Consider the following 14,517-nt stretch of genomic DNA (forward strand, 5'->3'; position numbering starts at 1 on the left):
TGGCACGCTCTTCAGCTATTCAGATTTCAGCCTGATGCTAGTGTCATTGAGGTACGGGTTGGCTCAAAATTGTATAATATAATTGCCTTTTTGATGGACTTCAATGATTGCACTACTAAACTTAGGTGTGGTTGTAGTAAATTTTTTTAAGTAGTTTTTAAAAATTTTAAAATACTTTTTAAAACAATAAATTGATTTTAGAAGAAAAATATTTTAGTCTATCTTACAAAATGGTATCAGGCTTATGCATAATAAATTCCTCTAGATTTAATTAGATTATGTTTATTAACTTTTTTTTTATAAAAAAAATAGGATTTTCTTTATAAAAAAAAAAACACATTTAGTAACTAGTAAATAAAAATAGTATTTTATTCTTATGTTTTCAAAAGAATTTATTTTTTATTTTTAGTTGTTTTCACTTATTTTTTAAAATAATTATACAATTTTTAAAAATAATTTAAAATAGAGCATTAAGTATAAAAGTTATTTTCTAAAATACATTTAAAAACATAAAAAAATATAATGAAAATATTTCAAATTCCTAAATAGACTTTTGTTTTATAAAATATTAAAGAATAATTTTCAAAAACTGTAGTTGAAGACAATCAACAAAAACATCTTAAAATTATTTTAAATGTATTTTCATATATCACACTATTTTCATAACAAATTTTTAAAAACCTATTTTTATTTCAAAATTTATCAAATGTGTTTTTGAAATCATAAAAAATGAACAACAAAACAATATTTGTAAAAATAAGTTGATAAACATGCCATCAACACCAACAAGGAAAAAGGAATATTAATTATATTCATACAAATCATATCAACATTTTTTAAAATATTAATAATATTTAAAATAACATTAATCCTATATCCCACTTGCCCACTAATTAATGTCTGCACTTATGTAATCTTGAGGATTATTCAAGTGGGTATTCATATTAAACATCAAACCCATGTGTCAAAGACATTGTTAATTGGGAAAATTAGATATTTTCCCTTTAATATAATGACATTAATGAGAAAGAGTCACGAAACAGATCATTCTTTTAGACTATGGGCGCACTCAGGTATGTCTGCATCCCACTGTCGGCCCAACTTCTTTTTTCACAATGAAAATGACCCCCCAAAAAAATCAACGGTCGGAAATTATTTTTGGTGTTTGTTTGGTAGGTGGAAGTCAATTGCTTTGATTTACTCTCAAACCTGACGGTGGTTTGCTTTGAACAACTTTGTATTCAATTGACTACGATTTTAAGAATAGTTGTTAAAAAACATTTTTTTTGTTTTAGGAAACAACAACTTATTATATTTGAAATGAGGTTGTTTTTGAAAGTAACATGTTTTAAAAATAGTTTTAAATAATAAAAAGTTGTCATTGAAAGCTATTTTTTGATATATAAAAAAAAAAAAAAAATTTTAAGAACATTTTTTATGCATTTCCTTTACCCGAATGACTATTGATTTTTGTCTGTTTCGAAAAATGTTTATGCGCTTAGATTTGGTTTAATTGCTTGTAACTATGGGAGAATATGAAATTTTGGTGGTGTCAAAATAGTTAAATAAGTTGATTTAATAATTTAATTTATATTATTAAATAGGTTTGATAAAATATTTTCATATTACAACTCTAAGTTAAAAAATGATTTAAAATAATGATAAAAATAATTCATCTCAAATACAAAAAATTAGGATTTTCGATATTCATATTAAACAAAATATTTATTTATTCTTATCACATATAGATTAAATAAAAATAAATTTATCCTATGTGGACCCCGTATTTCTACACATGCGTTTTAACTCGATGACGAACTTGCTAATGATTTGGAATTGAAACGAGATGAAAGTCCCTGGAAGGGAAATCACTGGGCCGGAGGATCAAAACTGGGCTTAGGCCTCCAAAGTTGTCTAGCCCAAAATTACATTTTGATCTGGTACTTCAAAGAGTAGAATAATCCATCCACAAATCTGACTTCCAGCCATCAAATCTAATGACTTTTTAAAATTTCCAGAGATCCTGAGATTAATGGCTCTGCAAACACTGCAACCAACAACTACTGACAGTGGCGTTTCGGATGGGGTGTAGAGAGTGAGGGATCCTTGTTGATGGTTGATCGGAGAGCAGGCGGCGAAGGATGCGTCGAGAAATTTCGATTTTGCTTCAGCCACGATGGATTCTTCCCATTCTCATCGCCACTATTTTACTCATTCTTTTCCTGTCCGTTTACCCTAGGGTAATTTTCTGACAACCCATTCTGTTTGGATGCTGAGAAAAGGTCCGAAAAATGGAGACCCACTGCGATTTTTGGGTTTTTGTTTTTGGGATCTTTTCCCAGAAAGCTATAGATTGTTTCGGTTATGCTGAATTGGTGTGTTTTTTTTCGCTTTTTTAAGTATTGGAAAAGTCAAGATTCGGAAATTTGGTTGCTTTTATTTTCCTCCCCAATTTTCTCAGCAGCTAGAGGGTTCATGTTTGCGTGTGTGTTCTTTTCTTTTTTGCTTTTGGTATGGTGGGTAGATTTGGTGAAGTAATTTGGGGTTGTGGTTGACTTGGGATTTGATTTTTCCAATGTGGCGATTTATTAATGATTTTGCGGTCTCAAATAATGGAAAATCTAAAATGTGGAGCTTTATTTTCCTGCATTTCTCAGCAACCAAATGGGGTGTAGATATATGTTTCTGTGAAATGGTTTGTTCTTCTTGTTCATTTAGGGAGGTGCGCATTTTCTTCTTCTTTTTATTGTGGTTGTAAATTTGATGAAGAATCGTGGGAATTCTGAAGTGATTTGGGTTTCTCTCTTTAGATTTGGTTTTCTAAATATAGGAATGGATGTTGCGTGGATCAGATTTGTCACTTTGTGATGGGAGTTTGGCTGATAGTGACAGTATCTGATTTTGTGTGGGCTATTGGGGACTTTAAGGGATTATGTGGATTTTGTTTTATGCTAGTGAATGCTCTGATCCGGGTTCAACAATAAAACTAGAATCTATGACTCTATGAGATTCTCTAGGAAATCATCATTACAACTTTAAAAGATGACAACCAATTATGTTTCATTATTATTGTTGTCACAGATGGTTGCTCTGTAAGTTTTAAGTTAAGAAGATGCTATTGATAAGGTACAAGTGAGGAAAGATGGCTTGTTATATTTGAAGTTGTTTTTTTATTCATCTAGTATTACGTGTTTAAGGAGATGACTTATAGAATTGTGGAGTGCCTTTTAGGGAGAGATGTGATTGATTTACCATGTTTCTAAATTGTTTTGTTACAATAATGTGCCTTCTGACACAAAAACGGGTACTGGAACTCTCAGCATTGCATGCAAGATATTATAAGATATGTTTGTTTGAGTTTCATGTTGATGGAATACACAATTTGCTCAGTAAATAGCTAGAAAAATTAATTAGATGAGGAAAAGATGTCAAGTAGTTGGTTTAAGGTGGAAAAGATCAGTCGGAGATTATGAGCTATCGAGTTTGTTTGGGATAAGTAACATTCAGAGTGCTTTAATGGGGATGGGTCTTGGTAAGTTTGTTTTGGAACTTCTGTTGCTACTGAGGTGAGCAATTGTGATCAGTATAATACAAGCAAAGTGAGTATCAAGGACACTAACCCTCAAAGAACATTGATTAAAATCTCATGCTGGAGATGGACGATGGCTTTGGTGATTTTTCTTCCAATCTGGAGTTAAGTACAGTCATGGTTGTTTGCACTTTCCTAAGATTTGATGAGTATTGAATTCTCTGAGGCAGGTATTTGGAGGTCATTGGGTGGAAAGCGGTTACTGAGTTATAGTCTTCTACCACTTTTGATGTAGCAACTCATGTTGAAATCCCAACCCTAGTTGATCAGAAAATGTTATCACAAAATTTGTCCAGAAGGTCAAATTCAGTCTGCTATGAAACAACGTATTTGGATTTTAGTTGAGTAATGCAGGAGAAGTCAAGCATATGGATGTAGTCTTTTATGGGTTAATTGTGAATGTCTTGTTTGATTATGATTTTAGTTTCTATTTTCTTCATGGTTTGTTACTTTCTCTGCAAAACCATGGTTTTCATCGACTTTTGGACTGAAAATTAGTTAGATTTGGTGTTTTAGCGTTTTAACTTTCAGAAACTGGATTAGAGCTGCTTGCATGGCTTTGAGAAATATACTCAATATTGAAGAAATTTATTTGTATTTGTCTTTTCACTTGGTGATGGTTCAGAGGGTTGGGAGCTTGTGGATTGCTTTTATTTGGTTTTATATAGTAGCTTCTGGTGATGTATGTGCATCATGAAAAACATAATGAAGTTCATTTTTCACACATAATCATGGCAGTGGCTGTTCGATTTTTCCTCTTCATAAAAGCGTTTTAGGATCATGAGTTGCCTCCTTTCAAAGAAAAGAGGTTTTAGTTCTTGTTCTATGATTTCTTTTTCTGATAATTACATTGATCTACATTTTTTCCTTTTTATTTGGTTGGTGTAACGTCTGATGACTAAATCTCCATGTTTGAGATTCTTGTTCTTAATCTGACTGCAATTTTTTGGTGATAATACTCCCATAAAGATGCATCTTTCCTTTTTATCAATTACCTGCAATTGTATTGATTTACTTACTCAAATTTGATGCTAGGGGGAAGAGACGGCAGAAGAGGTGCCTGAAATTACTCACAGAGTGTTCTTGGATATCGATATTGATGAACAACATATAGGTACAGATTCACACCTAATAGCATTGAATAAATTGTGCAGTTAATAAACTTGTTGAAGAAGGTTTTTTTCCTCTGATTTTCATATAAACTTGGCCATAGTTTCTCAAATCTATATCTTCTCTGGTCAATTTGAAGAAAACTTTGAGTTTTTTTGCATCCAATTGGATGATATCTCCTTGAACAGTCAGTAGTTGACCTTGAACCTAGTCTCTCTCTCTTTCTTTTTTTCTTCATACAGTTTAATTTCTTTTGTTTTTTCCCCTCTATTTTGGTATGCAGCCTCATTTATGGCATTATTTGCAAGGATTTCATAAAATTTCTGCTTTTCAGCAATTTGATCCCACCTATAATAGTTATTGTGGTACTTGGGTCAACCTACTGACTTGTTCACAAGAGAGCTACATAGCATTCTGTTTGGTAGAGATCCAAGGCCACAGTTTATTTCAAGATCACTCGGTGCTGTGGAGTATTTAACTCATTTTAAGGCATCTACATAGAATAGTAAAAAATTCAGAAGCATTATGGATACTCCTTGACAAAGTTGAAATTGTACTCCCCATCTTTCTTTGTCAGCACACCTGTTGGTTATATATCCAATAGGATGCAACCTGTGTCTTATACATATAACTATCATGCATCATGTTAACAAATGCAATTTGCTCATTTTGATGTGTCTTTGTACATGGCTAGTATTTGAAAGTTGTGTGTTCTTTCTCCCTTTCCTTTTGTGTTCCCTTTCCTTACTTCATCTTATCATTTCAATTTTAGTTAGTCCAGGTTTGGAGTCACGTTTTCTATCCTTCAATGGTTGATTTAGTAATGGGTCTGTGGGTGGGTGGACTAGGGCTGTTCAATGTTATTTATTACCAGATAGTCCTTTTTCCAATTTTGACCCACTTAATTACTTTTTATTCCATTGATGAATATATAATGTTCCTATATTTCATCTGTTTTTTCCCTATTTGTTATTGATTTTTAATTTTACACCTGAGTTTCTGCAGGTAGAATAGTTATTGGTCTGTATGGCAATGTTGTACCAAAAACTGCTGGTATGTGTTTGATCTTCTTTATGAATACTTTAATGTCAGGATCCTGAAACTAGGTCATCTATTTCAAAATGTATATTCGTTTTTCTCTTAATAATGGTTGTAATCTATTACTTCTTAACTGGTGCTTCAAGTTGATTCTTATTATTCAAATAATATTAGGTGTACATTTACTGTCTTAAACAAATTATGTTTACATAATTATATCTTGAGTCTCAATTGCTTTTGAAAACATTGTGCTTGTTTTTAAACAAACACCCAAAATTGGGAGAAAACCTTTGTTCATTCTATTTAAACTTTTCTTTATGTTGCACACTGAATGTGCCCATTGACCATGACTGCCTTTTTTTTTTTTGTCAATATTTGATTTCTTCTTTGAAGCTGTATAATTACTGATTGACATCTTGTGCTGAGAAAAATTTGAATTTCAGATGATGCTTAATAGTCTATTTCTTCATAAAGAATTGTTGGTATTTGTTTGATTTATTCACGTGTCTCATATTTGCCTAATGCTTGAGTTTTTTGTTAGCAGAAAACTTCCGGGCTTTGTGCACAGGTACTTTTAGACCATTCTTCTCAACAATTTCTTATGTTTCTTGAATGTTTAGAAATCTCATACTATTGAAGGAGGCAGATTTTATTATTAATATGCTGGTAATGACCTTGTTATTTCAATGCAGGGGAGAAGGGCAAAGGTGCCAGTGGAAAAAAGCTTCATTATAAGGGGACACCATTTCATCGTATAATATCCGGATTCATGATCCAGGGTGGAGATACTGTCCATGGCGATGGGAGAGGGAGTGAGTCTATATATGGTGGCACATTTCGAGATGAGAATTTCAGGATAAAACATTCACATGCAGGTTCTCTATTACATCTCTTTATTTGGTTGATTTTTTCTTCTGGTTTCTTGTATACTCCCTAGACAAATTCTCTTTAAAAGTTTTCATAGGGATTCAAAATTTTCAAGATTGAGTTTGTTCCTTTCTCCCTTCCTCTTTGTGAAACCATATATTGCTTGGTTGTAGGTGTTGTTTCCATGGTGAATTCAGGACCTGATTCTAATGGCTCTCAGTTTTTCATCACCACAGTCAAGGCTAGCTGGTAAGCTACTCCATAGAATCACCAAAACACTGGAAAATTTTAGCCATTATAATGGCGGCCTGAGCTGGAAGATGATTTCCTAAGAAACACAACCTACTCTATCTTCCAAGTAATGAGTCCTTTCATTAAGCATTTTTTTATTAAGCATCCATCCTGAGCCATCCACTCTCACTGTGATAATACTGATGCAATCAGATCAATCTGATTACAGTGAGGTGTGTGATTTGCTACTGACCATGATGCATAAGATATACTCTGCTAGAGCTAAAATGTCTTTAAAACCTGAATCTAATTATAAATTACTCTGTGTCTATAAGTGCCCTAATTCCAAGGAGTCTGTCTACAAAGCTAAGGATAATTGCCAAACATTTTGTGGGTGTTGCATTACCTCCATATTTTAGTCACACATGAACATGCCAATCATTGACCTGGATTGACATTCTCCTTAGTGTGAGGCTAATTTCAGATCTGATCATGCTGCACTATTGATATAAATGTTTTGGGGTCTGAAAATCGATGCTTTGGGTCAATACATGTTGCTCCATGCTCTAGATATGAAACTTCTGCGTACAAGTTAATGATCTACATGTAGATGTTCCTTACCAGTAAAAGAATATCCATTTAAAACTTGGCAGGTTGGATGGGGAGCATGTTGTATTGGGCAAGGTTATTCAAGGCATGGACATTGTCTACACAATAGAAGGTGGAGCTGGAACCTACAATGGAAAACCCAGGAAGAAGGTCGTTATCTCAGACTCGGGCGAGATACCCAAGAGCGATTGGGAAGAAGAAAGCTGATGCTCATCAAATGCTCTCTTGGGTCTGCAATAGATCAAGTTTTCAGAATTTTTGGTGATTATTTTGCATTTTGTTCCTCTGTATCATGTTGATGAAACAATGCTGATCATCATTTATTGTGATCATGAACTCAGGGATCAGTGTCTTAGACATTTTGTATATATGTGTATTTTTTTAAAAAATTTTGATTGTGACTAACAATGTAGAGGAATGAAAGAAAATGATTCTATTTTGGAAGCAATTGTGTGAGGACAAAAGCTAGAGGGAATGTAGAAGTTTTGGACATGGTTTTCTTTTATGGACCTACATGGAAAACTTTGAGCTTTTGAGATTTTTTCTTGGAGTGGGGCTGGCTTATGTATTACCTCCTTTTGCATCACTCAGCTTTGTCTATGTGATGATTCTATACATCCTATGTATATGGGTTGTGCTCTTTTTGGGTCTTTCATATTGAAAGTCTTGAAGGATTTTTGTTAGTAGCATTTTCATTGAAAATTTGTTTTTGGTAATGTAATATGTAATAAATATACTAAATGTGAATAAGAATGAAGATAGATTTTTAAGTGAGAAGTCATGTTTGGATTTTGGAAAAATCAAAGGGAAATGTAAAAGGAAAATTATAAAGACTAAAAAGGAAGTGAAGGAAAATAAAAAAAAGGAAAATTAAAATATTATTTTTATATTTTAAAATACCCATTTCATTTTTTTTCTCTCTTTTATATGAAGATAAAATAATTTATTTAGTAAATAAATAATAATATTTTTTTTCCTTGAAAAGAAAGGTGAGTATTTACTATTTCTACCACGTGATTGTAAAAAATGGTGGTGGTGTGAGGCATTGGGCTGGGCTTAGAGACAATTATTTAAATTAACAATGTGGCCCATTGGGCTGGCATGCTGAGGTGGCAGATTGAAACAAGAAAAAAAATATACAGAAAGAAAATGGAAGCCGAGAGCATCTCAATTATTCTAACCCCCATCTGCAGCTCGGGCAACACAGTCAACCAATGATTCGATCACAACCACCGCCACCACCATCTCCGCCACTGCGGCCCCAGAATCCCCTTTTGTTTCTTCTCTAAACCCACCTTTTTCTCCCCTCGCTCTTCCTTTCTCTCTCTAGGATGGGTAGCTCTGAAGAACCCGACAGGACTAGTCTCCTCCATGACTCTTCATCTCCGACTCACCCTCTCCTCTCCAAATCCTACCCTTCACCCTCAATTTCAGAACCTCAGCCTGAATCCTCCGAACCTGACCAGACCCAGTTCCTCCAGATCTCCTACAATTACGGGCCTAGACCCTTCAAGGACCTCCCCTTTCTCATCCTCTTTCTGGTCGTCGTTCTCTGCACTTTCGGCTTTGGCATCTTCGCAGTTGTGAATCGGAACCCCAATTCTTCCAGCGTTTCTTCTTATTCTTATGACTCCAGTTCCACTTCTTGTGTCAAGAACTCCACTGCCTCGCTGAAGCAACAACCCATTTCGGATTACTTGAAACTTTCGTCGAGTTCGCATTTCTTGAAGGATTTGATATGGACCCTTGTAGTTACTTTGATTTTGAGCATACCCTTTTCTTGGCTTCTTCTTTTGTCGCTCAAGAATTACACCAAACAAGTGGTCTACGCCTCGCTTCCCTTCTTTGTTGTGATGCCCATTTTCTTTGATGTGTATTGGTTTGTGGCTTGTACTGTTAGCTCGAGTTGCAGCGAGGCGTTTCCTTTGGTGTATAGGATTTTGTTGCTTGTGTTTGTGTTTTTGTTTATTGGGGTGATCGTGTGGATAATTGTGGCCAACTGGCATAGAATTGAATTGACTGTGGATATAATTGGGATTGCCTCCCATTCGCTATCGAGGAATTTGGGGCTGTTTGTGGTTCTTCCATGTTTGACTTTCAGTTTGGTGATTTACTATGCTCCGATAGTTGTGTTTTTGGTGTTTGCGAGGTTGAATGGGAAGATTGTGCCGCGGGAATCCAGTGGAGAGTATTATTGTGTTTGGAAGCAGGATAGTTGGGTGCCTGCATATTATACATTGGCAATTCTAACAATGTTGTGGTCTGCAACAGCTATGGTGGAGCTGCAGGTTTATGTGATTAGTGGGACTATTGCACAGTGGTACTTTGCAAAGGATCACGATTCCACCCCAAAGAGGAGTATAAGAAGTTCTTTGAGGTGATTTACAGTTTTTTTTTTTTTTTTTATTTGTGTAATTTATCCATATTTTATATGCAGTTTTTGTAAACCTTGGAAGAAACTTGTGATCATTCTTGCATGCAGTATTTATTTATGACTAGTTTCAAGGATTCAAAAGCATGTTTAAAGTATAAATATTGAATGTGTATGTGTGTTTTTAGGAAGTTAAACATTGATACCATATGAATTTTAAGGAGATTAAATGAATTCTCATTATTGATTCTCCTGATTTTTGTGTTGTCACTCTTTGTTTGATGAATTGAAAATTCATGTCTTATAGGTTAGTTTTTTATAGGGTCGTGTTCTAACAGAGGAGGAAGTGAGGTTGTGTCAAGAAGATTCATGGAAACAACTAGGTCAAGTTAGAAGTATGGAGTGAGAATTCATTTTTAAAGGAGTTTAAGAGAACGAGAACAAGAGAAAAATTAGATGAATATAACTTTTGTGGAACTAGGAGAACCAACATAGGCATAGTAAAGATTGTGGGGTAGAATTCACCTTATGGTGAAGATGATAGGAAGAATTGAATTAGAAATGAATGTTCTCATGAATAGTTTGAGATTTCACCAACTGTTTAGAGATGATTGAGAGTTTGTTTGAGATGGATTGAACAATATAAAGAAAGGTCAATAATTGCATTAGTTTGGGTTGCTATTGTTTAAGTTACAGGCACTAAAAGGACAAGAGAAGAGCAAAAATAATTTGGGCTGAGGTTGTGATGCCGTATGATTACTAGAAGACATGACTCTAGATAGAGTGGAGTGAGGAGAATGGGCTGAGGAAACTGGTTCAAAGCTTTAATGGGTTGAAAACATATAGGATCGTTTGGGAAATCCTATACCCTCTGAAGTAGAGGGTGAGGTGTATGAATGAATAGGGTAGAATGATTGTTGGCTTCTAGAATTTAGGTCATTTCCTTTGTTTTTTAATGGTTATGTCTATGTCCCCATGATAAGGGATGGGGAAATTGCATGAAGCTTGGAAAGTTTAGAGTTCTATCTTAGCTTTATGCTGGTTGGATTTAATGCACAATTTTTTGGAGCATATATTGAAGGGTTTGGTCATGGTATGATGAGTTGGCCATTTGATTCATTCACCTAGTATTGGGGATTTTCTTTATCATATGATCTTTTCCGTTGCAGTGGGCAGCTTTGACTTGCAGGCATCGAATTGTGGATGTTAGTAGCGCTTCAGCAAACCCTGCCCAATATTCACCCACACATACGATACTAAATGAGGAAGGGGCTTTAGTGTTTCTAGCTGTCCTCCCCCTCTCTTCTTCTCCCTTTTTTTTTTTTCAATTTTTTGCTTTCATGATGCGTTTCTCTGCACTGGCATGGCAAGCATTGCATGTGGATTCCAGGAGTATTATATAGAGGTCTTGTTCAACTGAATAAAATTTCATGCCAACAATTTGGGATCTGCCTTTTCTTTCTTTTCAATCTAGTATAACACCCTTTTCCTAGGCTCGGAAACAGTTTTGTAAAAATACTACTGGTATCCAAACATGAGTCCCTCTATCGTGTTAAGAATGGTTTGAATATGGTCGTGGCATGCAGGCCTGATATGAACTTTGATTTCATGTGCAACAGGTGTGGATCTCAGTTGTACTTGGGTTGTGCCCCTTTTTCATTGTAATAATTTTTATTCTCTTTGCCTACCAACAACAAAAGAAAAAAAATCAACATGTTTGGAGCATTTATTTTCCTTGAAACACAAGTGATATGATGAGGGTTGGCACAACTAGTTTGAATGTGATCCCTCATGATATTATAGAGTATCTGCAGTTGCCTATGGTTTTTAGATGTTAGCGGGTTTTTGGATGTTATTCGTGGTTAATTCTCAGATTCTCTTGGGATTTGCTGTGTTAAGTTATATGTTATTCTCTATCTTTGCAGTGTCAACAATAAAGTAGTAAAAATATGCCCATTGTTCCTGTAATGAAATGTACTAGTTCATTTTATCTTTTTTTTTTTAAATCTTAGTTCTGATATATAACATTATTCTTTGATTAAATGTTAATAGAATCACTTTGCGCTAGTTCACATTTCATTTCAATATTTAACCAAACAACAAAACTAGGCAGTAATTCATTCAGACGGTATACAAAACTCGACGGTACTTCATGTATGCTTACATTGTTCTCACATCTCATAATTTCAAGCATTAGTACCTTTTGGCTCATTTCTAATTTGTTTGGAAAGGGGGAAAAGGTAAAAAAAACCTTCAGTTGACTAGAGCAAGATGAGTGCTTTGCTTTTTTCTTCTTCTTCTTCATTTTTTTGAAGAGAAGTTCCAACACTGATCTTGACAGATGAGTGCTTTGCTTTTCTTCTTCTTCTTCTTCCTTTTTTTAAAGACAAGTTTCAACACTGATCTTGACAGGTGTACTATTCTCATTTACTAATTTATTTTGTAATTTATTTTCTGACCACTTGCAGGAATGCCTTGGGTCCCTCTTCTGGCACAGTATGTCTATCTGGATTACTTATTTGTGCTGTTCATGTGGTGCGTGCTGCTGTTGATAGTGCAAGACAAGAAGAACTTCAGGGAATAGTGAACCTTATGCTCCGATGCTGCGTTAATGCCTTGCTGACAGCTATTGATTTTCTTAACAAGTTCACCATCAATTTTGCAGCAATAACTGGTGAAGCTTACTGTACATCTGCAAGGATGACATATGAGCTTCTAAAGCGTAATCTACTTTCTGCTGTTTTTGTGGAGACTGTCTCCTCTCGAATATTAGGTGGCATTGTTTTTGTGTTCTCAGCAATATATGCAATTGTGGTAAGTAGTTCTTTCCCTGCCTAATCATTCAAGTTTGCATATTAGTTGTTTAAGATGGTCCTGCAATGGGTGGATGATATGCTGAAGTTATCACATTGTTACACATGTGACATTCTTCAGGCACTTCATGACAGGCTGTTGAATTTTTTATTTGTTTCTTGATTCTGGATGTGTATGTGCAGGCTTGTGCTATCTTAAAGGCTGTAAGCAATCTTGGAGCTGATGCATACTTTGTGGCCGCTCTGGCATGGGTACTGCTGATCTTGGTGCTGGGTTTCTTTGTTCATGTGCTCGACAATGTGATTGACACAGTTTATGTGTGCTATGCCATAGATAGGGACAGGGGGGAGGTTTGTAAACAGGAGGTTCATGAAGTTTATGTTAACCTACCCATCCGAAGGAACCATAGATCATCTCTTGCCAACAGAACAGTAGGTGTATAGTTGACCATGAATTCAACTTGCGTGTTGGGGTTTTGCCTCTCACTTGTTGTCTGTATGAAGTTAAAACTGCATCTCGATGAGTTGTGCATACCTTCGAATGTTGCATTGTACAATTTCTAGGTTGGTTCAATAAAGAGGTAGTCCAGACAGCTTATTGGATCAATTCAGTTTGTTCTTCTGTTGTGCAAGACAAATCACGTGAAGCACAAACAAACCCATTGGTGCTTGTCACCTATGGAGGTGATCGGCTGGGGACTGATATTTTGGCCGAGTTGGTGAACCATGAGAAATGTGTTTCTGCTACTCTTTTTTCTTTTGGCCTGCACACATTTGGATCAGGTGTCATCAGCCATGAATTCTGTTTCAGTCTTGCAGGTGTATCCTTTTCTATTAATGAAGGTGTCACTTCTACTTATTGGGGAAATTTTCTTGTCTTTTCAGTTTTTATTGATGATACTGAATACTCAAGATCAATATGTTAAAATCCGACAGTTGTATTCATTTCGGTACAGGTACCTCATCAATGCTTAGATGGTGTTATTTAATACATTCCCATCCTGTTCCTGTTCATAAATTCTTCAATAATTTCTTATTTTATTTGTTTCTCTTTATGAGCATTTAATGAAAGAGAGTAACAATATGAATGCCTGTACAATCATCAACATCGATTCTCACTCACCTCTCCAATGAGTTCCTTTTATTTCTCATGTTACAAGACAAATGATTCTGTTTAGGTTGTGTTTTAGAAAGGACCCTGAATTTTGATTGGAATACCTAATGCTCCCCCAAGTTTGATTTCTTCTTTTGATTCATTTGAAGTGGATGGGTCTTCTTGTTGATTTGGGATTATGATTTTCTTAATATAGGCTTCTGTAAATGATTTGTGGTTTGTTTGAAGTGACTTGGTCTTCTGGTTGATTTGAGATATACTTTTCTCAATGTCAGATTTTATGAATGATTTGTGGATTGTTTGAAGTGATTAGGTCTTGTAGCTGATCTGGGATTCTATTTCCTCGATGTAGGGTTTTATAAATGATTCACTGGTCCACTGGTCTTCTGTAAACTAAGTGTATTGTCCTCCATATATCTGCCCCAAATCACAGAAGGAAAACCAAAGGGAAGAGTAAAGAGAACCCCACCCCACCCATACAGCACAAACAACTCAGACTAAGGAGGCCATTATCATCCTTTAAATGTCCTGATATCCTGTTTAACCAATTCCTGTGCAACAACATGGTTTCTTCTATTTCCTTCAGTAGACAGTATAAACAAAATGAGCTAACAATGAAGCTGTGAAGCTCAAATCAATCACTTTTTACTTTTCTTCTTTTGATGCATTTCCTGTGATAGGTTGCTATTGGGATGGTGACTTGTCCTCTGTTGATGTTGGGACCTTCTTCTTTTCTGACGTTAAAACAAGTGAAATTGTGTTCAGACATCAAGCT

At 35.1% G+C, this 14,517-nt stretch overlaps 2 protein-coding genes across 3 annotated transcripts; both read left to right on the forward strand.

Moving 5' to 3' along the window:
* Positions 1-1,837: 1,837 nt before the first annotated feature.
* Positions 1,838-7,980, forward strand: LOC100255625 (peptidyl-prolyl cis-trans isomerase CYP21-1). Of its 2 annotated transcripts, XM_002277681.4 has the most exons (7): positions 1,838-2,240; positions 4,625-4,703; positions 5,705-5,752; positions 6,282-6,305; positions 6,430-6,612; positions 6,778-6,853; positions 7,489-7,980. In XM_002277681.4, the coding sequence occupies exons 1-7, from the start codon at positions 2,142-2,144 to the stop codon at positions 7,649-7,651; spliced, it is 672 nt and encodes a 223-aa protein (XP_002277717.1). In that variant the 5' UTR covers positions 1,838-2,141; the 3' UTR covers positions 7,652-7,980. The 2 variants fall into 2 exon arrangements, with proteins under 2 accessions (XP_002277717.1, XP_010646983.1); XM_010648681.3 differs by lacking the exon at positions 5,705-5,752 and having other exon boundaries at positions 1,864-2,240.
* Positions 7,981-8,544: 564 nt separating this feature from the next.
* On the forward strand, positions 8,545-13,621 carry LOC100250440 (uncharacterized). Its single transcript, XM_002277725.5, has 3 exons — positions 8,545-9,821; positions 12,284-12,629; positions 12,812-13,621. The coding sequence occupies exons 1-3, from the start codon at positions 8,776-8,778 to the stop codon at positions 13,070-13,072; spliced, it is 1,653 nt and encodes a 550-aa protein (XP_002277761.1). The 5' UTR covers positions 8,545-8,775; the 3' UTR covers positions 13,073-13,621.
* Positions 13,622-14,517: the final 896 nt, after the last annotated feature.

Source organism: Vitis vinifera, chromosome 3, assembly GCF_030704535.1.
Source record: "Vitis vinifera cultivar Pinot Noir 40024 chromosome 3, ASM3070453v1".
Classification (NCBI taxonomy): domain Eukaryota; kingdom Viridiplantae; phylum Streptophyta; class Magnoliopsida; order Vitales; family Vitaceae; genus Vitis; species Vitis vinifera.